The sequence below is a fragment of the Ursus arctos genome, unplaced genomic scaffold (assembly GCF_023065955.2).
Source record: "Ursus arctos isolate Adak ecotype North America unplaced genomic scaffold, UrsArc2.0 scaffold_34, whole genome shotgun sequence".
Lineage (NCBI taxonomy): Eukaryota > Metazoa > Chordata > Mammalia > Carnivora > Ursidae > Ursus > Ursus arctos.
The window spans coordinates 14,228,250-14,255,713 of record NW_026623030.1 but is presented as its reverse complement, the minus strand read 5'-3'; the positions used below and the strand labels follow the sequence as shown (position 1 = coordinate 14,255,713).

At 49.3% G+C, this 27,464-nt stretch overlaps 1 protein-coding gene across 2 annotated transcripts; it reads left to right on the top strand.

Annotated features, from left to right (window-relative positions):
• The first annotated feature begins 500 nt into the window (after window positions 1-500).
• On the top strand, window positions 501-27,461 carry USP30 (ubiquitin specific peptidase 30). 2 transcript variants are annotated; one of them, XM_026515061.4, is made up of 13 exons: window positions 501-689; window positions 3,814-3,923; window positions 5,035-5,217; window positions 9,972-10,075; window positions 14,351-14,449; window positions 15,046-15,091; window positions 15,928-16,022; window positions 21,057-21,116; window positions 21,617-21,703; window positions 22,320-22,400; window positions 22,503-22,722; window positions 24,515-24,635; window positions 25,044-27,461. In XM_026515061.4, the coding sequence occupies exons 1-13, from the start codon at window positions 607-609 to the stop codon at window positions 25,306-25,308; spliced, it is 1,554 nt and encodes a 517-aa protein (XP_026370846.2). In that variant the 5' UTR covers window positions 501-606; the 3' UTR covers window positions 25,309-27,461. The 2 variants fall into 2 exon arrangements, with proteins under 2 accessions (XP_026370846.2, XP_026370847.2); XM_026515062.4 differs by having other exon boundaries at window positions 503-689; window positions 15,049-15,091.
• Window positions 27,462-27,464: the final 3 nt, after the last annotated feature.

The following is a 27,464-nucleotide window of genomic DNA, read 5'->3' as shown; positions in this document are numbered from 1 at the left end:
CGTTAAGGTTGGTGTGAAGGTTGAAGGTGATTAATACATGTGACGTACTTAGCAATGCACGTAAGTAAACAGTAAGTTCGGTGGCTACTACCCAAGGCCTCCATCTCTCTTACTGATGCCGTCAGAGGTAGGGCCGGCGTGCTCATTAAAGGCCCTTCCCCTGCGACCTATTTACACTCTGATGAGACAATCATAACTAAGGGTGGCCGAGGCCTGATCCCGCTTTCGGGCGGGACTGCCCTCTTCATAAACAAAAAAATTAAAATAGTTACACGAGCTGTAAATGGGACATCCGTATTTAAAATGCACGGAGCCGGAGCAAAAGTTTTGAACACCCACCGGGCTGCGGGCCGCAGGGCCTCCCTTGGTAACCGACGCCGGCGCCGGTTGCTAAGCGGGAGAAGGGAAAACAAGGATGTGGTCCTTCGGCTCTTGTTCTCCGGCGGCAGCTGCTTCCGGTTCTCCGGGGAGCCGGTCCTTCGTCCTACCTTCCCCGGAGGAGCTGGGACTGCGGCTGCGGGTTCCGCTGCCTCGGGAGCCTCCGGAGCCCTTGGTCCCGCGCGGTGGTAGCGGCGGGGGCGGCGGCGGGTCTCCCGCGCGACCGCGATGCTGAGCTCCCGGGCTCAGGCGGCGATGACCGCGGCCGACCGGGCCATCCAGCGCTTCCTGCGGACGGGGGCGGCCGTCAGGTGAGCCTTGGGGGGCGGGGCGGCCCGAGAGGCCGGGGCCAGGGTCCCCAGCCTGGGCCTGCGGCGGCGGCCTTTCACGGCGCTGGCAGGAGCGAGCATTCCGGAGGCTTCTGCGTCGGGCTTGGTTGGAGGCCCAGATCCCGAAGCGCGATGGCGGATGGGCCTCCAGGCCCTCCAGTTCTTCGGCAACGCCAATTCTGTCAGCCGTTCCCAGTTCTGCTACCGCCCCAATTTCTCAGTGCCCTGCCCCCCACCTGCCAGTGCCTCCTCCAGCCCCGTCCTTGTCCCCAGAACTTCCAGACACCCTCAGGCTTGTCAAAGCCCCGAATTCTGCCAATGCCCCTGAGACCTCTCAGTGCCGCGCAGGCCTTTCAGGACCCGTTAATTCTTTCAGGGTACCCCCAATCCTTCTGGGCCCCCCCCCAGTGGTGTCATTCCCTGGGCCGCCAGCGTCCCCCAGTCTTTCCCAGCACCCCAGTCCTGCCGTGGTTCTCACAGCCCTTCAAAGCGACCCAGGTCTGCTAGCCCTTCCCCCTTTTGTCAGTACCCCTATTCCTGTCATCCCCCCATCCCCCAGTTAAGCCAAGGATCCCTTATTCTGTGTGGGTCCTCAGTCTTATTAGTGAATCTCTGTCTTGCAAGGGTCCGGGAACAGATCAGGACCCCTTAACCTGTAAAGGCTTCCAGCCCCGTTAAGATCTCCCATTCCTGCTAGGAACCCCAATAGTATGGGCCCCCAATCCTGTCAGGGTCCCTATTTCCCTTCTTTTCTTCATCCTCCCACGGGCTCCAGTCTTGAGAGCTGAACACTGCACCGCCATTACTGACCCTAAATGGCTGAGACCTGTTGCTCAGCCTAGCTCCTTTCTCTGTAACTGGAGCAGGTTTAACGAGCTTATTATTCCAGGGCCGGGAGCCCTCAATGGCTCTCCTGTCCAGTGCCCCCATTCTGTAGATGGGAAACAGGCCTTGAGATGGCTTTGCCTGTGGCCCTACAGCTGACCTCACAGTCGAGCTGGGGGAGAAGACGTCTTTACTCCCAGACCTCACTGCTCTCCTTGTGTTGTCATTTTGCAGAGGAACGGGGGTTTCCAGAGTCACCAAATTTCACTGGGTTTTTTTCCCATACCTTCCTGAGGACCTGGGCAGGTCCTCTCTCCCATCCCTTCGACACTCTGTCCTTCAGTTTCCCTCACGAGGTTTATGGTTTTAAGCACAAACGTGGCATGAGTTCAGATCCACGCCGCCTCACTCACTCTGACCAAGTCGGCTACATCGCTTCCATGAAGATGATAGGGGCGCCTGGGTGGCTCAGTCGGTTAAACGTCTGCCTTCAGCTCAGGTCACGATCCCAGAGTCCTGGGACCGAATCTCCTATCGGGCTTCCTGCTCAGCAGAGAGTCTGCTTCTCCCTCCCTCTGCCCCTCCCCCTGCTCGTGCCCTCTCTTTCTCAAATAAATAAAGAAAATCTTTAAAAAGAAAAGAAAATGAAGATGATCGTAAAACCTACCTCTGTGGGATTGTTTTCAGGATGGGATAAGATTGTCACAGTGCCTGGCATAGAGTCCTTATATGTTATATATAACACCCTTATATGTTAGTGTTTGCTTGGGGGATTTAAAGCGGTTGCAAAGTGCTTTAGAATTTCAGCGATAGTTCTTTTTAATCTTTCCAAGCACTTTTGGTAATACACCTGTTGTGTGGAAGTCAGCACAATAAAGCAGTAAGAAATTCAAGGATAACGTTCACGAACGAAATTGAGATGATAATACTTAATAATCGTAGCAGCTAACATTTATTAAGCCCTTAACTTTGCCTCCTCTGCTCTAGCACTTATTCGATTCTCAGAACTCCATGAGCTAAGTCTCCTGGTCGTCCCCATTGTACACATGACAAAGCTGAGCCTGAGAAGGTGAAATAATGCCCTAAGGAATAGCAGAGCCAGAATCGAACCAGATTAATGCAATGCCCCTTTCTTAACCAAGTTCTGTGTGTGTTCTATTAACTGTCTTCAGAGAACAAAGAGTTATTTGGAATTCAGTTATCAGTTCTGCATTACATTAGTTATGACATTAGGAAGATGTTGGTTGTTGTAGACGAGTTAGGAGTATCACTAGTGACGCTTCACGGAGTTGATGTTGACTGGGCTGAGCTCAAAACAATATTCGTATGATCCAAATATTGGAATAAGAATATATTACACATATACATATCGAACACATATGTACTGGTATATATTGCACATATATATTTATTCACACACATATCGTTTTTCTTATTTGGTGGAAATATATAACTGTATAAAAACAGGGTTTTAAATTGCTGAAGTGTCTTCATTTGTAGTAAAAGCATAACTTCAGTGCTTAAGTTAAGCCTCAAGTTAAGAAATTTTTAAGTTAGTAAAGATTTAGAAGATCATTTATGCTATTGTATGCCTCCTCTCTGTTTAATAATCCAAAGGATAAATTCATTTCTGTATGTTTTCTCCAGTATCCAATCATTCAGTAAATACTCTTAGGAACCTCTTAGGTGCCAGGCATGCTCTAGAGACCTGGGATATGTCAGTGAGTAAAACAGACAAAGATCCCTGGCCATGGGGACTTTGCTCTCCAGTGAGGGACACAGATAATAACTGTAGTTAATAAGTGAACGTTATGGGAGAAGGTGGTAAAAAGAAAACTGCAGAACTGGGTAGAAGGGACCAGGAGTGCAGGTTCTCATTGTCGGTTAGAAGTGCAGGGGTGGTGAGAGAGAGCCATGCAGTGATCCGGGGACAGGGGAGGGGGGGGCATTCCAGGCAAAGAGAGCGGCTGTGCAAAGGCCCTGAGGTAGCCAGTGTGGCACCAGCATGAGAGGCAGAGTAAGGGGAAAACCTTGGCTCCCCCTCTGAGTGAGATGGGGCTTCTGTGCTCTGACTTAGGTAAATTTTAAATCCTAATGTCTGAACATGCTAAGTTTCAAGACATAATCCTGTACTGTATTATGACTTCAACTTGAAAGTTAGGCGTTGAGTGGGCCAGTCGCTTACTTCGATGAAACAGTATCTCTTCGTACTTGTATCTGTACTTACTCATGCTGCATTTGTTATGAGGGAAGCCCGTAAACTGTGAATTTTCCTTTCTAGATACAAAGTCATGAAGAACTGGGGTGTCATAGGTGGAATTGCTGCAGCTCTTGCCGCGGGAATCTATGTGATTTGGGGTCCTATTACAGAAAGAAAGAAGCGTAGAAAAGGTAAGAATGAGGTCACTGCGTCATAGTCTGTAGACTTGACCCAACCCTTCACTGTCCCAAAACAGTACCAAAAGGGGAGGGCGGGTTTTTTTTGTTCTCTTATATCTCCGGTTTTTGGACAGTACTTTCTTTTAAGCAGAAATTAATTTTAATGGCTCATTATTTTAGACCTTAAAGTGCAAAGATTTCTGTTCCTCCCTCTCTAAAATCTCGAGTGTGAGACATAGCTGTGTCATGAAGAAGTTCACGTGGCTCAATTGTCAGACCGTTCTCCTTCGTATGGTGCTTGCGTTATTCCGTAGTACGGCTGGCTGACTGCGTGATGCGTTTGTGGCTTCATTGACAAGCTGCTCGTCAGCTAGTAAGAGTTTCCAGTTAGCGTCCTGAATACAAAATTCTATTTCCTTATTTTAAACCATGCCCCCTTTCGTAAATGCTACTCTCCTGATGCTGATTAAAATTCAGCCACAAGCGAACAAAAGGGATCGAAAAAGCAAAATGTTGGTCATTGTTAAATCTGGGGGGGGTTATGATTGGGGTTGATTATATACCCTCTCTTCTTTTATGCATCTGTGAGAACTTTCATAATCAGAAGTTTTTTTTTAAAAGTTTCAGCAGAAAAGGGAAGTATGTCAGATTTTGTTACTGTCTTTGCAGAAAGACTGACCAAGATTGCTATGGTGGTGTCTTTTGCACTGATGACAAGAACGAAATCATTGTCCTGGGGAGCAACAAAAGAACAGTTGTTTTCTTGTGTTCTGACGTTGCTTTCTTATCAAAGGAGAGAGAGAATGGAAGAGAGATGTTACGAAGTGTTTGTGTACATTCAGCGTAAATCAGACTGTACCAGACACCAGGGTGGCGGTCCGCAGTAACCCACGGCAGGGGGCCTGTCCTTCTGACGCTTACAGTCTTCTGAAGGAGCAGCACTAGGGCCAGGCCCCGGTACAGACAGACCGCCTGCCTCCCGATGTCTGTGGATAAGGACTTTCTGAGATTGGGATTTTCATTGTCAGGTTCCGGTGCAGAAACTCTGGCTCCCGAATGGGAGAGAAGGAAAGAGTTGATCCAATGTGATGTGCTTCTCTCTCCTTCCCCCCGCTTTTTTCAGGGCTGGTGCCTGGCCTCGTCAACTTAGGGAACACCTGCTTCATGAACTCCCTGCTGCAAGGCCTGTCTGCCTGCCCTGCTTTCATCAAGTGGCTGGAAGAGTTTACCACCCAATACACCAGGGATCAGAAGGAAGCCCCCCCACACCAGTATTTATCCTTAACGCTGCTGCGCCTCCTCAAAGGTACCTAGCTGGGAACTTAAAGGGGATTGTGTGCAATTGTTTTTTTTTTAAGATTTTATTTTATTTCTTTGACACAGAGAGAGACAGCCACTGAGAGAGGGAACACAAGCGGGGGGAGTGGGAGAGGCTGAAGCAGGCTCCCAGTGGAGGAGCCCAATACAGGGCTCGATCCCAGGACCCTGGGATCATGACCTGAGCCAGAGGCAGACGCTTAACGACTGAGCCACCCAGGCGCCCCGATTGTGTGCATTTTGAAAGCAGCAGCCCCGACGACAGGCAAAGGGTTAATAGCTTTTGTGTGAAAAAAGATCATGCAGATCGTCCTGAAAAAAACAAAAAACACTAAGGGCCCAGGAGATAAAAACAGCTATTTAAAAAAAAAAAATTAAAGGTGTAACCATTTATTTAAAAATTGTCAGTTTATTAACAGCTTTTTAGGGAAGAGAACAAATCCACTGCCACTTACGCATTTTGATTCTAAGAAGTACTCTAGTTTATTAAAGTTTAGAAAAAAGAAGCGTCTTAGCCTAAGAAGTAAGGCAGTTTGCAGAAGAAATAGTACAGACTGTATTTAGGTAGATACAAAGAGTATCTGACAGGCATCCAAATATTCAACTTGGCCATCATCAGAGAAATAGAAATAACATAACGGTGAGTTTATCGTTGTGCTGCCTGTCTGCAAAGACTGAAAACTCCACAGTCCTGCCCAGCTGTTGGACGACATGTTCGAACATGCTGGTAGCGGTGTGACCCGGGGCCAGCTTTATGGAGAGCAGCTTGCAACAACATGATGATAGCTTGCAAAGTGTCCAGTACCATTTGACCTAGGAATTCCATTGACCATGATTGACGCTAGCCTGAAATGGAGTTGTAAGAGCAGACGAGTTCAAGAGTGGCTGACCAGCAGCCCAGAGCTGGGGGAGTCGTGGGTTTGGAGAAGTCATCCATCCACCTTCAGTTTTAAACCAGCTTTTTTGCCTGTAGAACTAGTTTTTCCTCCCATAACGTCTCTTATCACCTCGAGGACATTCCACAGGACCAGGATTTGGGAAATGCTGTGATGTGCAGAAAGATTTCCCAGCACCTGGTTACAAACACCTGGTTACAGGGGAGGAGAGCGTGTGGGTGTCCAATAGCAGATGATTAAGCAGTCACTGGAATATTCTGTAGCCATCATGAATCTTCTTTGTCAAGTATTTGTTGTTGTTCTTTTTAATGTGGGAGAGGCATAGGCTATAATGTTAAGTTTGAAAGAGCAGTGTTCAAAATATGTTGTAATTTGGCTTCAGCAAAGCAAAGATTTCCACAGGTAAAGGTTAGACAGAGAAAGACCAGAATGTTCACCATGGCCAGTTTGGTCTTGCGCAGTTGACAGTTGGGAAACCTCAAAACAAAACAACTGTATTTCTAAAGCTGTCAACAGTAAGCACATATTACTCTCACAGTCAGAAAAAAAATTGGATTTAAAAAACACTTGGCTCGCTATTGCTTCGCGGAGACGTGTTCCCAGGTGATCTCAGCTTGACACAGAAAGCAAGTTCTGCTCTTCTGTATAACAGGCAATTTGAAAGTAATTTCTTCTGCTCCCCTGTTTTAAACGAGTACCATCCCAGAGCGGAAAGCTGAAATGTGGGCGGTATAATGGAGGTTCAGGACGTGTCCTAGCATGACCGCGGTCTCCCCTCTTCACATGCATGACGCAGGGCTGGGAACCGGAGCTGTGCCGGGTGGCTGCACCTAGAATCTAGTTTCCCTTCCCTGCCTCTGCTTTTCGGGGTCGTTTATTTTTGAATTTTAGAGATAATTTTTAATTTCACAGGTAACACGTGAATACATTCTGGTAAAAAATTAAAGCATCGTGCGTAAGGCGACCGTTCCCTTCATCACCGCCCCACTCCTGTTCCCCTCGTTTCTTTCCAAAGTAAAATACAAGCATATCCTTCCAGACCGTTTTCTGCGCACTTAAATATGTTTCTAAGCACCCATAGAAATTACATGTTGTTTTGTTTGTTTTTTCATAACCAAAGAGCATAATAATATCCATGTTGGAGAAATGTCCGTTTCAGTACATGTAGCCCTAACGCATTCATTTTTTTCTCTCTGTGAGTTTACCAGTCTATGTCTTCTGTGGGTTGCCTGCTCACTACCATTGCCCAATTTTTTTAAATTATGGTAAAATATCCGTAACATGAAATGTACCGTCCTAACCAATGTTCAGTACACATGTGGGTCGCATTAAGTACATTCACACTGTTGGGTAACCATATCTGCTATTCTCTTCACCAGAACTTTTCCATCATCCCGCCCTGAAACTCTGTATCCATTAAGCAATGACTTCCCATTCTCCTCGATCCCCACACCCTGGAAAGCACTGTCCTCCTTTCTGTCTCTGAGTTTGATTCTGTATCTCGCAGCAGTGGGATCATGCAGTCTTTGTCCTCATGTGTCTGGCTTATTTCACGCAGCATAACGTCCTTGAGGTTCCTCCACTTAATATGAACAGTACCCCATTGTGTGTACTTACTGCGTTTTGTTTGTCCATTCATAAGTCAGGGACATTTGGGTTGTTTCCACCGTTGGCTATTGTAAATAATGCTGCTACGAGCGAGCGTGGGTGTACAAATATCTACTCACGTCCTTGCTTTTAATTCTTACTGGGTATATACCTAGAAGCAGAATTGCTGGATCAGATGGTAATTCTGTTTCATTTTTTTGAGGACTCGCCAGGGCAGAGGCACCATTTTGCATTCCCCCCGACAGTGCATGCAGGGTTCCAACGCGCCACTTCCTCGCCAACACTTGTTATTGTCTGTCTTTTTGATAGTAGCTGTCATGGGTGGAAAGTGATCATCTCGTGGTTTTGATCTGCATTTCCCTATAAGTGATGTGGAGCAGAGTTTTCATGTGGTTCTGGCCATTTGTATATTTGTGTTTTTTTGTGTGTTTCTTTTTGTTTTATAAATGTCTATTCAAGTCCCTTGTCCAGTCTGTGTTTTTATTGTTGTGTTTCAGGAGCTCTTAATATGTTCTGGATATCAGTCCCTTATCAGATATGTGATTTGCAAACCTCCTTCACTTTCACAGTTGCACGGTATCCATAACGTCAAGATATTATTACTTAGCGCTTTGCCTCCAGGCCTTGTTTTCATAAACAGGCTACAGTGAGTGTTCTTGTTTGTGCTTGTATCGCACACGAGCCTGTGTTTCCCTAGCGTAGATCCTGAGAGAGTCAGATTGCTAGGGTATGAATTGTAGTAGACATTGCCAAATCGCCCCACAACACTTTAGGCAAAATTAGGCTAAAGGACATTAAAATTTTCCTTAGGAGGAAAAAAGCTAACGGACAGGCTGCCTGAGGAGTGGAGGAGGAAGAGGCAGCGGAGGAGGAAGAAGGGAAGTAGGGAAGTACAGTTGCCTTCCTAATGGGCTCTCTTTGTTCTGGAGGGTAAAGGTCTGACTTCAGGCTAGATCTGCCCTGATAAGACGAGCCTCAGGACTTAGCACTGGCTACCAGGGCTGCTGCTTCTCCCCAGCTTACCACCCAGAGTCACCACCACGTTCAGTAGGGATGGAGGTGGCCTTGCTCAGAACCTCCCGAGTCAGAGCCTGAAGTGTTCAAAGGAATGTCTCAAGTTCACGAACTGCAAATCAAAGGGAGATATAGGCTGGCTTAGTTTTCCTGGAATTAATTGAACTTGGGAAGCTGCCCGGAGGTGACAGTCCCTGTGTTTTTATCTCCCACACTCTAGCAGCACTGGCCCAGTGAAATATGCTGTGGAAGGGGGCGGGCAAGATCAGGAATCAGCAGACTATGGCCCGTGGGCCACGTCTGCACCACTGCCTGTTTTTGTCAATAAAGTTTTATTGAAACAGCCGTACCCATGTACTTGCTCTTTACGGCTGCCATGGTGGTAGAGCAGCCGAGTTGGGTAGTTGCTGCAGAGCCCGCAAAGCCGAAAATGTCTCCTGTCTGACCCTTGACAGGAAAAGTTGTCCAATCCTTGATCTAGCTGTAATTATAAACTCATAAGCCCATCACACGTGTATTTTTGTTCATTAGGCTTGATTCTACTTATGATTGAAAAGTAAACTCAGGGGCACCTGGGTTGCTCAGTCGGTTGAGTGTCTGGTTCTTGGTCTTGGCTCAGGTCTTGATCTCAGGGTCATGAGTTTGAGCCCTGCGTTGGGCTCTGTGCTGGGTGTGGAGCCTACATAAAAAAAGAAAAAAAGAAAGAAAAGAAAAGTCAGCCACTCAGCAGCCCCCTTCAGGCTGCCACATGCGTCTTGCTGCTTTACCGTGATAATCAGAAACTCCAGGGCAGAGAGGCACAAGCGAAGGCCCCGTGGCCCCAGAGAGAGTCCTGTAGAGGGGAGTCAAGCACTGAGTGTGGGTTGGACTGGATGACTGTTGAAAGGCCCTCCTGCCCTCAGAATTGTGAGTTAAAACCATTTCATTCAGTAGGACTCTTGCAACAGCTTATATCGATGATGGTAATTCAAATAGCTGAAATCAATTACTTTGTTTAAATGCTACAGGCTCATGAAAAATCACATTCATTCAGGAACCACGCAGTGCCTAACAGCCCTCTAAGCCTCGGGTAAGGCTACAAAGAGGAATAATGAAAGAGCTATAGTTCCAAGGTGAATTTTACAGCGAGATGCTTAATTAGCTTTGATATGTTGTGCGGGGCAGGTTTCCTGGTTTGTTGTTATGCTAGTGAATCTAATAATTGCATTACCTTTTTGGTTTCCAGCTCTGTCCTGCCAAGAAGTCACCGACGATGAGGTCTTAGATGCAAGCTGCTTGTTGGATGTCTTAAGAATGTACAGATGGCAGATCTCTTCATTTGAAGAACAGGTGAACACCCCGTTGGAAATCCTGCCCACTAATGCACTGGGGCCTGCGCTGGCAATGAGGGCTGGAAACTAGCCTCATTGCAGCAGCATGAGGAATAAATGCCAGTGTTGACCTTGCACTTGCCTGGCCAGACCTTGTACATTTCTGTGGCAGTTTAGTATTCTGGGACCAGATCACGAACTTTGTTCCTGTTCTCATGGTCAGAGGAGAGAGACAGCTGTTTCTGTTTTTGTTTTTTTTCACCCAGTAGGTGGAAGGCTTAGCAGGATAGGGTTTAAACAGTTGCCAAAGAGCAAGCCTCTTTTTCGTCCTTGAGTGACTTTGCACTTGATTGGTTGCTAGGGACACCTGGGTCCTTCAGAGGGCGGCAGGTGGCTTTACCTTAGAAGCTTAGAGGTTCAGGTGAGACCCTTTTTTGAACCACACCCTCATTTAAAAAAAGAATCCGGTTTTCAAGGCTAGATTGATTGAAGTGGCCCCCGACCTTGAGCAGCTGTCATGAGCAACCCCAGGGCCTTATTCCAACCCCTCATACCCCCTTTCCCACAACTACAGAGTCACTGCTGTTTTTGGTCTTGGCCACTCTCCTCCGCCTCAGACCGCTATTATGGACGGCAAGTCTGAGGCCGAAGCTGAGCCAGTGAAGTTGTAGGGACAAGTCATGTAGCCTCCAGTGATGTGCCGGCGCGCCCTCCCTGGCCACTCCGGCCGGCGTTGGCCTGCTTTGTGTTGACTGTTTCTGCCTCCACCATCTAGACACTGGACCCGAGAAATGGGAGATGGCCTTAGGCCCCCCAAAAGGTGGGCCGGGAGCGAAAAGCATTCAAAAATGTTGGAAAGTGAGGTGGGAAGGCTTCCCAGCTCCCCTTATTTTTAAAGACTACCTCTGTTTCCATTTTAGTCTGATGCCACACAGGTGTTCCTTTTTATTTATTTATTTTTTTAAAGATTTTGTTTATTTATTTGACACAGAGAGAGAGAGAGCCAGTGAGAGAGGGAACACAAGCAGGGGGAGTCGGAGAGGAAGAAGCAGGCTCCCAGCGGAGCAGGGAGCCTGATGTGGGGCTCGATCCCAGGACTCTGGGACCACGCCCTGAGCCGAAGGCAGATGCTTAATGACTGAGCCACCCAGGCGCCCCGCAGGTGTTCCTTTCTAAACATGGTGTTGATGGTATCAACTTTCTTACAGTGCATCTCGATGAATCCCTTGTATACGGAAATGTTTTTCCATTTAGAAAATGCTTAACTAAATCCTCCTGTGGTAGCTGGCATGATTTAGCTGCATTTTCCTCTCTCTAAACTGAGAGAGCGACTGCGATTGAGTCCCAAGGACATCGGATACCTTGTCTAAGTCCCACTCTTCTGTCAAGGACCCGCTGATGTCCCAGGTCCTCTTGGGAAGTGTTTCCAGCGGCTTCAGCCCGCAGCAGTCACTGAGCCACGCGGCGCTGTAGTGTGCGTGGAAAGAGGCAAGCGTGGCTGGCCGGCGGCCTCTTCCTGTGTGAGGGCAGCCAGAGCTTCCGGCCCGGGGCCTGGTGCACATCTTCGTTACTCCTGATCTCGTCAGTCAACGGCAGACTCGCACTGCCAGCACTTTCCGTGTCTGGAGCTGGTGCCGTGGGGGTGTGTTGGCCAGGCGCTTGCCTCACGTGAATTCTCTTGAGTTCATCCTCACGGCAACCCTGTGAGGACTCACTGCGACGGTGCCCATCTTGCAGAAGAGAACACTGAGGTTCAGAGAAGCCCCGAGTCACACAGCTATTTAAGTGGCAGAGGGAGGATTCGGGCCAGTCTGATGCTAAAGTGCACACCGAAGCTCCACCCTCTTTGAGACGTTCCTTTTCTCAAGGCCAAGTAGCTCTGTGGCTGACTGTGATGGACTCGGGTTTGGTCTGACTCCAGCCGGTCTTGGGATTTTTCTCCCTGGTGAACCCCCGCTCCTGCTTCAGATGCCTTGTCTGTGCGCCTCGCTGGAGAAGCTGGTGGTCCTTCAGGCCCTAGCACCTCCACTAGATAAATAGCCAGGCTGCCCCATCTACCCCTGGGTTGTGCGTCCCTGGAGGGCCTGGCTTTATTTATCTTTGAATCTCCCATCAATCACTCTCTTGCTCACTGCCATTCATAGCCTAGGAGGGGATTCATTTATAACGTGCAGCAGATGTTTATCGAATGCCTGCCTCAGTCGGGGCCTGTCGAGGGCCTGGGGTTGTGGTGGCAAACAGGACTTCCAGGGCTCCTGCTCACAGGGAGTTCATAATCTAGTGGAGGACTGTGGACAGTAAAGGGGTAATTGCAAGATCTGCTAACGAGAAGGTAAGCGTGCTGATGTGCTAGTGCGGGTATGGGGGCATGGAGCTGGGGTGGGGCGGGGGGAAGCAGTGGGGAGACTCCCTTAGGTAGGGAAGGCTCTTCTGGAACGAGAGGTTTTTTTCTGAGGCCTGAAGTCTGAAAAGAAGGGAGGCCTGTGAGGAGCTGGGTGCAGAGTGTTCTAGACCAGACCACGCAGGGTGAGAGCCTTGATGCCTTGTTTGGGGAAGGGCAAGGGGGCCGGCGTGGCTGCGGCCAGAAGCAGGAGGGCAGCGGAGGGGAGGGGCTCGGACGGTGGCAGGCAGCAGATTGTGCAGGGCCCTGGGGCGCCCTGGGTCGGAGTTGGGCTTCTGCTCTGCATGCGCTGGGGAGCGAGCCACTTGCGGCCCTGTACAGGGACTGCTGTGACCTGGACCTGCTGTACTGCCCCAGTGGGGCAGAAAGAGCGGAGAGGAAAGTCGGGAGGCCGTTGCAGACGTCCGGGCCGCCGATGACCTGGCTCAGACTGGAGGTTGAGGCAGGGGAGACAGTCCTCGGAAGTTTGGGGTGTCTGATGGAGGTAGAGGACCACCCGCTGCACCGGCAGGAGGTGGGACGGGGTTTATGTCAGGGAGGGTCCTTGCAGGAGGGTCTCCTTCAGGACCTGCCTTTTTAGCAGGAATGTGAAGGATGGGGAGGAGGCAACTGTGTGGAGATGGGGGCGGGCTCCCCAGGCGAGGGCGTGGGAAGGGCAGGCCCTGAGATGGAATTGTGTGTGCTGGCTCCCAGAGAGGGAGGCCGGGGCACAGGCGGGGTGAGCAAGGCAGGGGGCACGAGGGGCCAGATCACGTCCTTGGGCTTTGTAGGCCAGCTGAGGAAGGGGGGCTTACCCACCAGTGAAAGCCACTGGGAAGTTGAAAGCAGAAGAGTAAAGGCATCTGCCTCTTAAAAGAACACCCCGGTGACTGCAGGGAGAGCACAGGGGGTCAGTGCCTCTGGAATTTAGAGGAGGAGAGACCTGCCCATCCCAGAAGAGCCAGGGATGGCCTTGGCTTTTGCGGAGAGCAGCCCCTGCCATAGGATGCAGCAATCCACGTCCGGGTGTATGCCCAAAAGAATTGAAAGCCGGGACTCCAGCGGCTACTTGTACCCCCATCTACATAATTGTGTCATTCACAGCGGCCGAAGGTAGAAGCAGCCCGGTGTCCATCAGCTCATGAACGGATAAACAAAATGCGGGGTGTGTGTGTGTGTGTGTGTGTGTGTGTGTACACATGCAGTAGAATATATATACATGTGCGTACTTACATATTTATATACACACACGATGGACTATTATTCAGCTTTACGAAGGGAGGAAATTCCGACGCGTGCTACACCACGGATGAGCCTTGCAGACATTGAGCTCAGTGCAATATGCCAGTCACGGAAGGACGAACTCTGTGATTCCTTAGGCAAGTTTCCGAGAGTAGCCGGATTGCTAGAGGCCGACAGAGGTGGCCGCCCGGGGCTGTGGGACGGGGGTGGGGAGTCAGTACTTAATGGGGCAGAGTTTCGGTTGGGGAAGCTAGAGAAGTTCAGAGGCTGGGTTGTGCTGATGGTCACACAACGGTGTGAACGTGCTTAACCCTGCAGAGCTGTACGCTTGAAAACGGTTAAAAACTGTGTGTGTCGTGTGTGTACTTTACCACAAAAAAAAAGGAGTAGTCCGGTGGCACGGAGGCCAGGGCCCTGTTGACAAAGCTGAAACAGGCTCAGAGACAGCTGGTGTGAAGGTAGCCCCCTCCCCCCACCAGCTTGCTCTCCTCTCCCCCCTTGGTCCCCTTAGTTGAGGGCCTTTGTTGTGAAGACGTCTGGGAGATAAATTTCCACTTAATGGAAATGCCTGAACCTTGAGAAGGTGGGGAGCAAATTCTGCCCCGTTAGCTGCAGGGGGTCTGCACACAGGGCCCCCTCGGGCCTCTCTGAAGCTGCTTTGTCCTTTGACAGGATGCCCACGAGTTATTCCATGTCATTACCTCCTCCCTGGAAGACGAGCGGGACCGGCAGCCCCGGGTCACCCATTTGTTTGATGTGCATTCCCTGGAGGTAAGCCCTTAGTATTTCCAAGACATGCCCGTGGTTCGGGCATATTTCATAGGTATAGATAGGGAACACGAGTATAATCTTTGTGCAACTCTGACCTCAAAAGTAAGTCTCGGTAAAAATCAAGAGTGGGCGTGGGGCTGGGGGATTGTCTTAAGCTGCAAACTTTGCAATTGGTGACTTTGGTTAAGGGTGTCAAGGCTCTTTAAAATGATTCGTTGCTGCAATTTGTGCTGGCTTTGAGAAGAAAAGGTATTTTCCCCCTATTTAACACAGGGCACAAGGAGCCATAGGAATGCTAAATGAATCCTCATTTCCCTGGAGGATGATAAATATTAAGGAGTTGATAAAAGTTAACTAATAAAGGGGTTGGGGGGGGGAATGTTCCAGAGAGAGGAAATGTGTTTTTCATTTGAGGAAGGATTAGGTACAGTAACCAACCAGAGAGAATCATTAGGGCTACTTTTAGAATCTCTGGTTAAAAATTGGGTTTAAGTGGTGCAACCAGCAGAGAAACTTGTAAGCTTTAGGAGCAGGGTGAGGGGGCAAAAGGGATCGCAGCTGGGTTTTCAGTCTGTTTTTTTTCTTTTTCCCTACAGCAGCAGCCAGAAATAACTCCCAAACAGATAACCTGCCGCACAAGAGGTAATCGTCCCCCTTGCACTATATTACATAAGACGGGTACTTTTGAGATGTGACAATGGTTTGCTTGTTTTAAAAAACAACAATTTTTTTCTGGGGACATCCGGTCCAGCTTGAACTGTGTGCACTTGCAAAGGAACCTGGGTTGTAGCATCTCATTTAAGCCTCACAGCAATGGTGCGAAGTTCATTGTGGGGATAATCAGTTAATCATTGTCCCCATTTCCAGTGAGCCAAGGCTCACTGAGATGCAGTGACTTCCGGGGTCATAAAACTAGTAAGAAGCAAAGCCAGGACAGAGCCTAGGGCCGCCTGACTCTGGGGCGTGTGTTTCTGACTAGCCTGGCACACTTGATTCCTCCAACTCCCATCCTATCAAAAAAAAAAAAAAAATCCTGTTTTTCAGAGCTTGCTTATTCTGATGATTTTCATTAGTTTATCTCACTTTCTGGAATGTTCACTTGTGGTATCCTTCCTTGGACATCTCAAACTTCTTAAGCAAATGCGAAACTACATTACTCAACACCAATTCCTTTTTTTTTAAATTTTTTTTCCTTTCAAGATTTTATTTAAATTCAAGTTAGTTAACATATAGTACAAATTCCTTTTTTAAGTGTGGCTGTACCCATTATACAGAAACCATACTTAAGGACTTGCATAAATTCTCCTGTGAAGGGAATGGGTTGTCTTTTTGATGGAAGTCAGTAAGGAAAACTATTTCAGTTTACTTTTCAGGAACATTTTTTTCTAAAGAGGGAGTTGCTACCAAATACTAAAAAGGAGGGTGAGTTTTGAGGTTGGTGCCAAAGGTGGTATGACAAGACATGTTCTGTGTTCCAGGGTCACCTCACCCCACGTCCAATCACTGGAAATCTCAGCATCCTTTCCATGGAAGGCTGACGAGTAACATGGTCTGCAAACACTGTGAACACCAGGTAAATGCAATACCAGCGCTTGATCGTTTCTGGCGAGGTTTTCCTTCAAGTTGAGACTCTGGAAGCATCTGGAGAGCGTGTACTGACGTTGATAGATGGCATTTGTGGTCGCCTGGGCTCTGTGCACTTCTTGGACAGACCGCCTCCCTTTAGTCAGTGCCCACATGTCCTTTGACCCTCAGATGACATCTTTTGCACTGAGAGCAGGAGACCCACTGCGGATTGAAAGGAACTGAGTCTCGAGGGTGGGTCTATACTGACAGTAGATACAACAGATTCTGTGGTCTGTTGGGTTTTGGGGATTTTGTTTTTGGTTTTGTTTTGCTTTCGATGTTTTAAAATTTGTATTTAGAAAATTTCCAACATAAATACAAAAATAGAGAATTGTGTAACTATCACCCCGATCAATTTTAGGATCACCCCCCCATACCCATTAGCAGTTACTCTCCATTTCCCCCACTCTTCTAGCCTCAGGCGACCACTAACCTGTCTATCTGGTAGTTTTTCCTGTTCTGGGTATTTCCTGTGCATGGACCCATACAGCACACGGTCCTTTCTGACTGGCTTCTTTCACTCAGCTGCGTGGTTTTCTTTTATGCCATTAGTGTGGTGAGTTGCAGTGATTGATTTTTCTAATGTTAGACTAGCCTTGTGTTTCTGGAATAAACTCCCCTTTATTGTGATGTACTTTTTACATGTATTACTGGATTTGATTTACTAATATTATCTAAAGGAGGTTGGTGTCTACGTTTATGAGGAATGTTGGTCTTAATAGTTTTCTCGTAATGTCTTGTCAGGTTTTGTTATGAGGATTATACTGCCCTCACAACGTGAGCTGGGAAGTGTTCCCACATTCCCTGAAGGACTTTGGTTGAGATTGGTATTGTTTCTTCCTTAAATATTTGGTAGAATTATCCATTTCTTTTTCTTTCTTTAGTTTTATTTTTGCAGAATTTCTTACAAGACTTTGCTGTTAAGTACATACACATGTACTAATTATGACGGCTGACTCTTACTGTCTTGATAAAATGTCCTTTTTATCTCTGGTAAGACTCCTTGTCCTGGAGTCTATTTTGTCTGGTTAGTTTCCATGGAAGTAGTGTTTCTTTCTTTCCTTTTTTTTTTTTTCCTTAATTTTGTTTATTTATTTGAGAGAGAGAGAGAGCAAGCGAGGGGGGGCAGATGGAGAGGGACAGAGAATCTCTCAAGCAGACTCCCATCATCACAATGATGAGATCGTGACCTGAGTCAAATCAAAAGACAGATGCTTAACCGGCTAAGCCACCCAGGCGCCCCTAACTAGTGTTTCTATAGGATCTCTCTTTCTGTTCTCTTATTTTTGACCTAACTTTGTCTTTGTATTTAAAGCGTGGCTTTTGGGGGCACCTGGGTGCCTCAGTCAAATGTGTGCCTTCAGCTCAGGTCATGAACCCAGGGTCCTGGGATCGAGTCCCCGCATCGGGCTGCCTGCTCTCTCCCTGGTTGTATGCTCTCTCTCTCTGACAAGTAAATAAATAAAATATTTATAAAAAAGTAAAGTGTGGCTTTTGTAGATAGCATATATTTGGGTTCCGTTTGGCAGTTTGCCATGGTGTTTAGGGTTCAGTGCATTTACATTTAACATACGTATGTGGTTGGATTCAGGTCTGCTAATCCACCGTCGCGGTTTCTGTTTGTCTCATGTAATTGTTTTGTCCTCTGCCTCCTTTCCTGCCTTTCTTTGGGTTAATTGAATACTTTTTAGTATTCCATTGTAATTCCTCCGTTGGTTTTTTAGCTCTGCTTTTTACATTTATGTGTGTGTGTGATTACATCATGCACCTTTCACATATCATGGTCTAGAATTAATATACTCCCAGTTTACAAAACTAGAGTTCTAATTTCCCACTTTTTGTGGTGTTTTTGTCATATACATTACACACAATACTGTCATAATTTTTGCTTTAACAGTTATATGAATTTAAAAGAAATTTTCAAAAATGTTTTCTATTTGCCATTTTCAGTGTTCTCTGGTCCCTTCTGCAGACCCAAGTCCTTTTGAAGTTTTTTCCCCGTTAGCCTAAAAAGATTCCTTTAACATTTCTTACATCTCTTGGCAACAAATTCGTTTAGTTTTCATTTATATGAAAATGCTTTTCTTTTGCCTTTTTCCCCCCCCCAAGAATAGTTTGTTGGGTACAGATTTGGGGGTTGACAGTGCTGCTGTTGTTTGGGTTTGGTTTGCTTTGATTTGTGTTTCTGACTGAGGTAATTTGGCGCCTCGGTTTGCAGTCGCGGTGTCTCGTTAGGAAGTGGATGACCACGGAGGCCGTCTCAGTTTGTGGAAGGGAGATGGGCCCGGCAGAGTCCGGGTAGCGATCGCCCGTGTGTCATCTTACAGCAGATAGAAACCTTCCCTCCAGATGCCTCCCACCACTGACTTGCTCTTTCACGATGGAGGGAGAGGAAGGGGAAGATCTAGGTGGAGGGTAGCGCAGGAAATCAGACCTTCCCGAAGTCCTTCGGCGGTGACTCTCCGTGCCTTGCCCACTGGCTCTGAAAACCACACCGAGCAACCTGGCAGGGGCCGAGGGAGCCTCAAGGCCGTGAGCGGTGAATTCCCAGCGGTCGTTCTAGATAACCAGTCTCTCTCCTCGCTCCCCACTGTTCTCCTCCCCCTCTACGCACCCGCAGCTGGCTGTGCACCTCCTCCTGGTCCCCGCCACGGCCACCTGTTGCATGTGAAGCAGTCTCCAGATTGCACTTGAACAGCAGGCAAAAAACAGCTGACATGTGGCCTGTGGTATCAAAGCAGGAAGATGGGCCTAGAAGCCCGCGCATGGGAGGGTGAGAGCTCCCCTTCAGGGGTGGAGCCAAACCCTGGAGGGCCTTGTCTGCCCTTGAGTTGCCACCCCTCTTCCCACCGCTCAGAGCACCCCCCTGAGGAAATGTGACTTGCCCCAACGTCACAGAGCGGCACAGCCAGGGCCCTACCTCTCAGGGTCCTTCTCCCTCCCAGCCTCACCCACCCCCAAACTGTGGAGGGGGCGCTCACTCGCCTGCCTTGGTTACTTTCAGTTCGTCACTTTAAAGGCATTGTTCTGGTGGCTTCTGGCCTCCACTGTTGGTGACGCACAGCCAGCATTGTTCACATTGTCCTCCTGTATGTAAAGTGTCACTTTTCTTTCTCTGCCTGCTTACAAGATTTTCCCACTAGTTTTGTGTTTTGGCAGTTTGTCCAATTTGTGCCCAAGTATTGTTTTCTTCGTATTTGCTTGGAATTTGCTGAATTTCATAAATCTGTACATTTATGTTTCTCCCCAATTTGCACGTTTTCTTTGGCCATTATTTTTCCCCAAAATTTTATGCCCCGTTCTCTCCTTGTTGGTCTGTTTGATATCGTGCCACAGTTCACTGAGGCTTGGTTCATTTTTCTTCTACCTTTTTCCTCCATGTCCTTCAAATTGGGGAATGTCTGTGGACTTACCTTCAACTTCATGAACTTCGTTCCATCTTCACTTCGCTTGCTTGTCCGACGACCTTTTTTAAAAAGATTTTATTGATTTACGAGAGAGAGAGAGAGAGAGAGAGAGAGAGTGCATGAGCACCAGAAGGGGGAGGGGCAGAGGGAGAAGGAGAAGCAGGCTCCCAGCTGAGCAGGGAGCCAATGTGGGGCTCAATGCCAGGACCCTGGGATCATGACCTGAGCCGAAGGCAGACGCTTCACGGACTGAGCCACCCAGGCGCCCCCCCGCTGAACTTTTCATTTTAGTTGTATAATATCCATTTGGTTCTTTACAGTTTCCATTTATCTGCTGAGACTCTCCATCTGTCCTCCACCAGGACTAAATCACTGTCTTCCTTTGTGTCCTTGAGCTTGTTATCATAATTCTTTTTAAGGTCGTCGTGTTAACTTCAGTATGCAGGTCACCCATAGGATCCTTCACCATGGCCCATATTGTCTTCTTTGTACTGTATGTCTAGTAGTTTTTTGTTGCATATTTAACTTTGTAGTAGAGACTTTGGATTCTGTTATGTTTCTCTGAGAAATAATGAATTCTGTGCTGATGAGTCGTTAACTTGGCGGAGCTCAAAGCCAAACCGTCTTCCCCACGACAGGCAGCAAAATCTCGGTGTAGTCTTTTCAGCTTCTAGCTTCTGCTTTTTTGCCAGGCTCCCGGAGTTCCCCTGCGTGGGTGTGCGCACGCGCGTGTGTGTGCCTTGGAATTGGGCAGCGTTTAGACACTGATCTGGGGGCTCATCCTCTCGGTGGCTGCCCTCTCTCTGGGATTTCCCCCAGCCTCTGTACCAGCCCTGAACTCTGTCTTCTGATACCGCCATCCGGTGAGACTGAGGCTTTCTGCCACCCAGCACTGCACTGCCTAGACGGGGAGTTCCTCAAGCAAAAAGTCACACAGTGCAAATCTCACTGGGGAGTTCCTGTTTTCCCGGGAGTTGACAGTCGCTCTCCAGTCGTCCGAACACTCGTGTTTTGTTTTGGTCCAGAATCTATATGCATTATCTCAAGGAGAGCTAGTCTAGCCAGGCTACTTTGCCATCACCAAAAGCGGCAGCTCTTACCCTGTTTTATCATCGGGGTTTTTTTTGCGGTTAATAACATAACAGGCGCATCTTTCCATACACTCACACACATTCCTCTACTGTGTTAGTTTTGACAGCACGCTATTCTGTGGACATAATTTATTCAGTCATTCCCTAGAAATTTCCACTATTCACATTTTGCTGTTATAAATAATGCTGGATGAACATCCTTATAGTTTGGTCCATGGTTGTTTCCTGAGGATAAAATCCGTACGTTGCCGGCTCAGGTGTGTTCTCTTACAGTCAGCCTATAGGCTGTCCTTCCGCATTACCGCGCCTCCTGCACTGGCAGGGCTGTTTGTGTTAGAATTTGCTTCTAGGCCAGCACACCGTGTTTCATGTCAGTGTCGGGCGTCTAAATATTAAACCGTTTCATGGGCATGTGTCTTCCCATCTCTAAAGCTCTGACTTGAACCTACGTCCTTTCTGGATTTTCTGCAATGTTTGTTTCAGAGTCCTGTTCGATTCGATACCTTCGACAGCCTTTCGCTGAGCATTCCAGCTGCCACGTGGGTATGTACTGAGCGATGGTTTATTCGGGGTCCGTTTTGGAGACATCGGAAGCCGAATGGGCTTTGAGACACTGTGTAGCCGAGGTACTGTGCGTTACTCAGACACACGGTTGGCTGAACCAGTCTTGGTTGTCATGTGCGCACCGTGGCCCGATCTGGGGGGAGAAGAACGTGGGTGGTTTTCCTCTGGCTGCAGGAATTCAGCTTTTTTCAGCACACACAGACATATTAGTGTCAAATTCAAAGATCTCTAAAACAGTGTGGGAGTCCGTAAGTTTCTGCAGTGTTACGTACATCCTCATAGCCTCGAATCTGCCCCCAGTAGCAAGTCTAGGATGCTCTGAGCTCCACGTTTGCTCAGGGATCGTCCAGTTGCATCTGTGAAGCTTTATTGCCCCCATTAGCAAAGTAAAGCCCTGGGATCGCGTTGCCATCTGTTAATAGTTTCAGTGTAGCTCTCCTTTGAATTTTAATTGTGAATGTTGTTTTCCGGTGCTAAAGGGGCATCCGCTGACCCTGGACCACTGCCTTCACCACTTCATCTCATCCGAATCCGTGCGGGACGTCGTGTGTGACAACTGTACGCAGGTATGCCCCTAACGCCCAGTCTCACCCCCCCAGCGGGCCTGCGTGTCCTGACGCAGCAGCTCTCACACCACTGCTCTCCACTGGCCTGAGCTCTTCTGACTATACCCAGGGGGCTTTTCAGCCACAGCCACGTAACTTGGCTAGGAAGTCGGTAGCCCGTGGACCAGAGCTCTTTCCCAGATGAGTTTACCTCATCCACAGAATGTTTAAAGAAAAACTGTGAGCGCTGTGCTTTGATACAGCACCTCTGCCCCCCTCACCCCCGGTCTCACGCCCTGCCCTCCCGACACTCACCTGCCTGACTCCCCTGAGGGCTCGAGTGTCCTCCTCTGAAGAAGGGGAGCCGTGGGGAGCAGAATTTCTGAAGACACGGAACAAAACAGATGACGCGCCACGGCAGAGCGCCTGCGTCGCGCCATCATTTCTCGTCCCCACTGTCACTGTTACTTACCGACTAAAACAGTGAGAACGACTCACGATTAACGGGGCCGCTGAGCTCCTTTCGCAGGTGCAAGTCCCCGCCGGCTGAATGCAGGTGTAAGGCCACCCTGTCTGTGGCCGTCCCCAGGTGTTTCATTTCAAGAAATTCTGCAGAGCGCTGTCTCTCTGATTTCAGATCGAAGCCAAAGGGACGTCGAATGGGGAGAAGGTGGAACACCAGAGGACCACGTTCGTTAAACAGCTGAAACTGGGCAAGGTGAGCACCCCCCCCCCCCCGCCTTGTGGGCTTTGCCTCGGGGGCACTGTGCCCCCGTGTCCCGCCCCCGACACGCAGCGCCCGTGTCTGTCCCGCCCACAGCTCCCGCAGTGTCTCTGCATCCACCTCCAGCGGCTGAGCTGGTCCAGCCACGGCGCGCCCCTGAAGCGCCACGAGCACGTGCAGTTCAACGAGTTCCTGATGATGGACATCTACAAGTATCACCTCCTCGGCCACAAACCCGGCCAGCACAGCCCCAAGCCCAGCGAGGCTGGGGGGCCCCCCGACGACCTGCAGGATGGGCCGGCCGCCCCCAGCTCAGGTGTGTGTCCGCGGAGCGAACGCGCGGGACCTGCGGCACAGGGGAAAGGAATTCGGGGTCGCCGCCTTCTGGGGCCCTTATGCCACGAGGGGAGCTAGGCCAGCCGTCGCTTCAGTTCTCGAGAACAGCAGGATTGGGGGTATGGGAGGGAAGATTCCTTAAAAGAGGTTGGACTTATATAGTAATGAGGTATATGGTTTTGAAAACGGCATCACGGTTGAAAAAATATGGGAAGACAAGCTTATGATTGCTTTCTGATCGTTTGACTGAACGATAATTGGCTCCTAGCATTCCAGTGAATCTCTTCCCCCGGCCCGCCCAGGAGGGTCGTGTCGTTTATACCGATGTGGGAGGACAAGTTCGGGCTAAAGATCACTTCTGCATTACTGAGTTCCACTGCTGTCCTCACTTGAGACTAATCGCCGAGTTGGGGCCCCAGGGAGCAGGTAGCTCTTACGACCCTCGGTCTTGATGAGGGGAAAATCGAGGCCCCAGGAGGTGAAATGACTGGTCGCAGGGCAAACATCAATCCGCTGGAAGAACGGGCTCCGGAGGCAGCGCTGGGCAGTTTTTAAAAGATAACTTGTCTAACACCTTGAGTTCTTTAGAATTAGACGAGGAAAACCCACCGACTCTAAGGGCTCCGAGCCAAACTCCCCACCCGCACCTGCCCCCAGTCAAGCCGGGGGCCTGGCTTCCCCACACCCTGGATGCTCTTTCTCTCACAGTTGTGTGGCCTGGCAGGACGCCTTTCACAGGGAGACTGTGTTTTGCCTTTTCTCAGCGGATCGGTAGATGAACGCCAGAGCAGCCGCGGTGGGAAGAGGGCTCAGTGTTTGGCCGCAGGTTTAGATCCAGAACCACCTCACCCTGGATCCCTCCTCTCCCGGCAGGGGCTACAGGTCTGCTCGTGGTCGCAGCATGCTGGCCGTGGCTACTGTACGGCCAACAGGGGCCTGCTGGGTACTTACAGGCCCTCGCGTAGGACACTTGAAAGGAAAAGAGAGATCAGTAGCTCCATTATTTTATTGACACCCCTCAACATTTATCAACACACTTACATGTTGGTTTTCTTCAGAAGCTGGCGATTAAAGAATAGAGACTGTTGAGGTCAGTGGTTCTCACCAGGGAGTTTTGTCCCCCAGGAAACATGGGCCAGTGGCTGGTGGCATGTTTGGTTGTCACAGCCGGGAGACGGGTGTTCCCGGCATCTGGTGGGTAGAGGCCAGGGATGCTATGAAACACCCTGCGATGCCAGGACAGCCCCCACATCCGAGAGTTACCCAGCCCGGGTGTCCATAGTGTCAAGGTCGAGAAACCTTGGTTTCAGTTGAAATGCCAGTAAATTAGCTACGGCCTCACTCCGGCGCATCTTCAGCAACAGGGACACGGCTTCAAGATTCACGAGGCTGTCACAGTGAGCAGCAGACCAGGAGCTAGACACCCTTTTCCTACTTGGGATTAAGAAAGTCAAGGACAAAAAGGTAGGGGCACCTGGGGCTCAGGCGGTTAAGTGGGATCTCAGGGTCTTGGGATCGAGTTCTGCATCAGGCTCCTGGCTCAGTGGGGATTCCGCTTCTCCACCTCCCCCTGCACTTGCTCGCTCTCTCTCAAATAAGTAAAATCTTAAGAAAATAAAAAGGACAGAATGGTAGGAATCAACCCAAAACAAAATGAACTACGTGTTCCTTTGCAGCATTGTTGGGGAGCTAAGCGCAAGGTAATCGAGGCCGTGGGGTGTTCTCCCACAGCTACGGCTACTGTAATCACCTTGGGCCTTTCTGTCTTCCAGTTCTGAACCAGCCCGGGGGCCCGAAAACACAAATTTTTATGAATGGCGCCTGCTCCCCATCTTTATTGCCCCCCCTGCCGGCCCCGATGCCCTTCCCGCTCCCGGTGGTTCCGGACTACAGGTGAGCTGCTCCGGAGAAGCACAGTCTTCGATTCTCGTAGCTGCTGGTTCTCTTGGTTTCCAGAATTAGCTTTGCACAGAAACGGATGACAACGTGGACATTTGTTCTTTCATCTTAAGGTGTAATTTCACTATTACACATTGCTGTTTAGTTTTGTCCCAGATGGAAAGCATTTTAAAAATAAGAATTCTAAAAGTACATAAAACTTAAATATGTGTGTTCTGTGTTGTATACACGTGGGAATGCATCGGTCTGCATTTTAATGGTCGTGTAGTATTCGCGGGTACGGAGGTACCCTTGTATCACGCCCCTGTCACCGAACAGCTAGGATTCTTTTACGTTTTATTCTTGTCCACGACCCTTCTTTTTTGTGTCTGTAAACGGCTTGCATGTGTTCCTTCCATTCAGCTCCTCCACGTACCTCTTCCGGCTGATGGCAGTCGTGGTCCACCACGGAGACATGCACTCGGGGCACTTCGTGACGTACCGACGGTCCCCGCCGTCGGCCAAGAACCCTCTTTCAACCAGCAACCAGTGGCTATGGATCTCCGACGACACGGTCCGCAAGGCCAGCCTGCAGGAGGTCCTGTCCTCCAGCGCCTACCTGCTGTTTTACGAGCGGGTTCTTTCCAAGATGCAGCACCAGGGCCGGGAGTACAGGTCCGAAGAATGACTGCCCTGCCCCAGAGCCGATGGCACTGTCCACGCTGGAACCAGGCACGATCTGACTGTGTGTGCGTGCGCAAGCAGCCCCGCTAGAGTCCTCAGCCTTCTGGTGTGTTCTCAGCAGGCTCCGTGCAGGAGCCGCTGGCCCCCATTCAAACCAAATCCGGCTCCCTGAACGGCTCTACTAGTGTGCGCTGGATGGTGTCCTCGCTGTGCTCCGACAGCATTCATTCCGTCTAGAACGTCTTCTTACTCACCTGATACAGGTAATTAAAAGAAACTCGATTTCGGAAGCCACCTTTCTTTATATCTGGCTATGTCAGGTGTTCTCAGAGGGGAGGTAACTGTCTAATCCTCCAGTCGGTTCCAGCATAGATCCTTTATTTTTAATAAGCAGGCCCATAAAAATTGGTGAAATTATTAAAGGCAACAATTTAGAAGAAAAGTGCCTTTCACTTCTGATTGCTTTTGTAGCACGTCCATTCTGGAAAATACACATTGCTAAGACCCCTCTGAACAACTTTTGAAAAGCTCAGCTCCGAGCTTCCAAGTTTCTCTGCGGAGAGCAACAGGACGGCTGAAAGACGCCTGAAGAACACCCGCCTTCTCTTTTTGTGGGTCTTTTCTAATCTTTGGATTCTTTATATGTTGTCAAAGCGCACCTGCCAAATCTGCCCCCCCCCCCCCGGGGGGACGTTCTTGCACCGCTCCATCGGTCGTCGGTCGTAGTGAACGGCTTCCCGCTCACTCTTCCTGTCGGCACCCTGGCCTGTCGGCACCCTTCAGTCAGACTGAACAGTGGGCGGAGCAGCACGCGCTGACCCCTGCGCCTCCTCCGCTCTGCACAAAGCCCGTCCGTACACGAACCCCCCCCACCCCCCCGGTGGACGGCTGTTATTCCGAATTCTCTTGCCCCTACAGCGCTCCCCGAGGTTTACAGGTGCAGCTGGGGGCTGTGGGAGAGGACAGTCCTTGCCTGGATTCGGGAGCTGGGGTCAGAAGGGCACTGACCACAGGGCTGCAGTCGGGCTTCCTCGTTTGTCAAGGGAACAAACTTCCTCCTTTGTCTCAGCAAGCATCAAAACCCCAGCCCTTTCCACAAAAAAGAAAGTTTTCAGTTTGTAAAAACTATCCTTACAGCTGACCATCTAGTATTGTCACTTTGTTACAGGTCCACATTCTAAATTTATTGGCTCCCCGCAGCCCAATACAAAAACTGTGTTGAGCATTCTTTTCCCTCTTTGGAGAAGTCTCATGAATAGAGGCCAGGGCCACAGGAAGTTTGTGGACACAGTAGTATCTATGCTTTAGCTAGGTTTTTTATTTAAAAAAAAAAAAAAGATACCAAATTCAAACAGACTCTTCAGAGTTAAGATTTGGAATCAGAGCTTTCTGAAAGGTCCCCCGAGGTGAGGCTGAGAACTGGGCTTCCTCTGGTGGGGGCGGGCTGGCAGCCACTTCTAGACCAGGCCTGGGTGTCTGCTAAGAGCGCAAGGGGCCCAGGTGACCGCCATCCCCCCGGGCCCGGCACACACCCCGAGGACTCCAAACTCACGACCGATTGAACACGTACTGTGAAAGGTTCTCCAGGCCACGGACGTCAGGGAGAGAGGGGCAGCGTGAAGCGTCCGAGCCCTTCACTGCTGCTGCCCCCGTCCCGGGTGCCGTCGCAGGCCCTGGCTTTGATGTTGAAACGAGTACAGCTGTTCTGCCGGAATCTGGTGGAACAAAGGCCCAGTGCGTGACCTTACGCTGCTTTGCGAGGCTGTAGCTTTCAGTAACTGCTCTTCGGCCACCGCTTCCTCTTTGAAATCTGCCACTAAAGAGACGCCGGGCACGGAACGTTGAGCTGTAAGCAGATGGTGGGTCAGAGGCCAGGGTTGAGCCAAGGCTGTAAATGTGAACGGTATCCGTGCAAGGTCTCTGAACCGGACTTAAAGCTGACTTCCTCATTTTGTAAATTATTAGGCGTTAAGTAGCAGCCACATCATCTTATTTCTAGCTTTAAGTTATTTACACAGCGGCTTCTCTTGGCAAAAACCTAAGTTAAACTAGTAGTTTATGCCATAATAACTGCTGATTTATGTATTTGCTAAAGGTACCTTTTGTATCTGCTGTGTATTATAGTAATAAAAGAATCTTTTTGTTAGGAAAAAGAAATCC

Excerpts from the sequence above, each read along its gene's own strand:
- USP30 (XM_026515061.4), top strand. The coding sequence starts at position 607 with ATGCTGAGCTCCCGGGCTCAGGCGGCGATGACCGCGGCCGACCGGGCC. Across the intron at positions 3,924-5,034 it reads AAGAAAGAAGCGTAGAAAAG|GGCTGGTGCCTGGCCTCGTC; the intron begins GTAAGAATGAGG and ends CGCTTTTTTCAG. Across the intron at positions 21,117-21,616 it reads GCATTCCAGCTGCCACGTGG|GGGCATCCGCTGACCCTGGA; the intron begins GTATGTACTGAG and ends CCGGTGCTAAAG.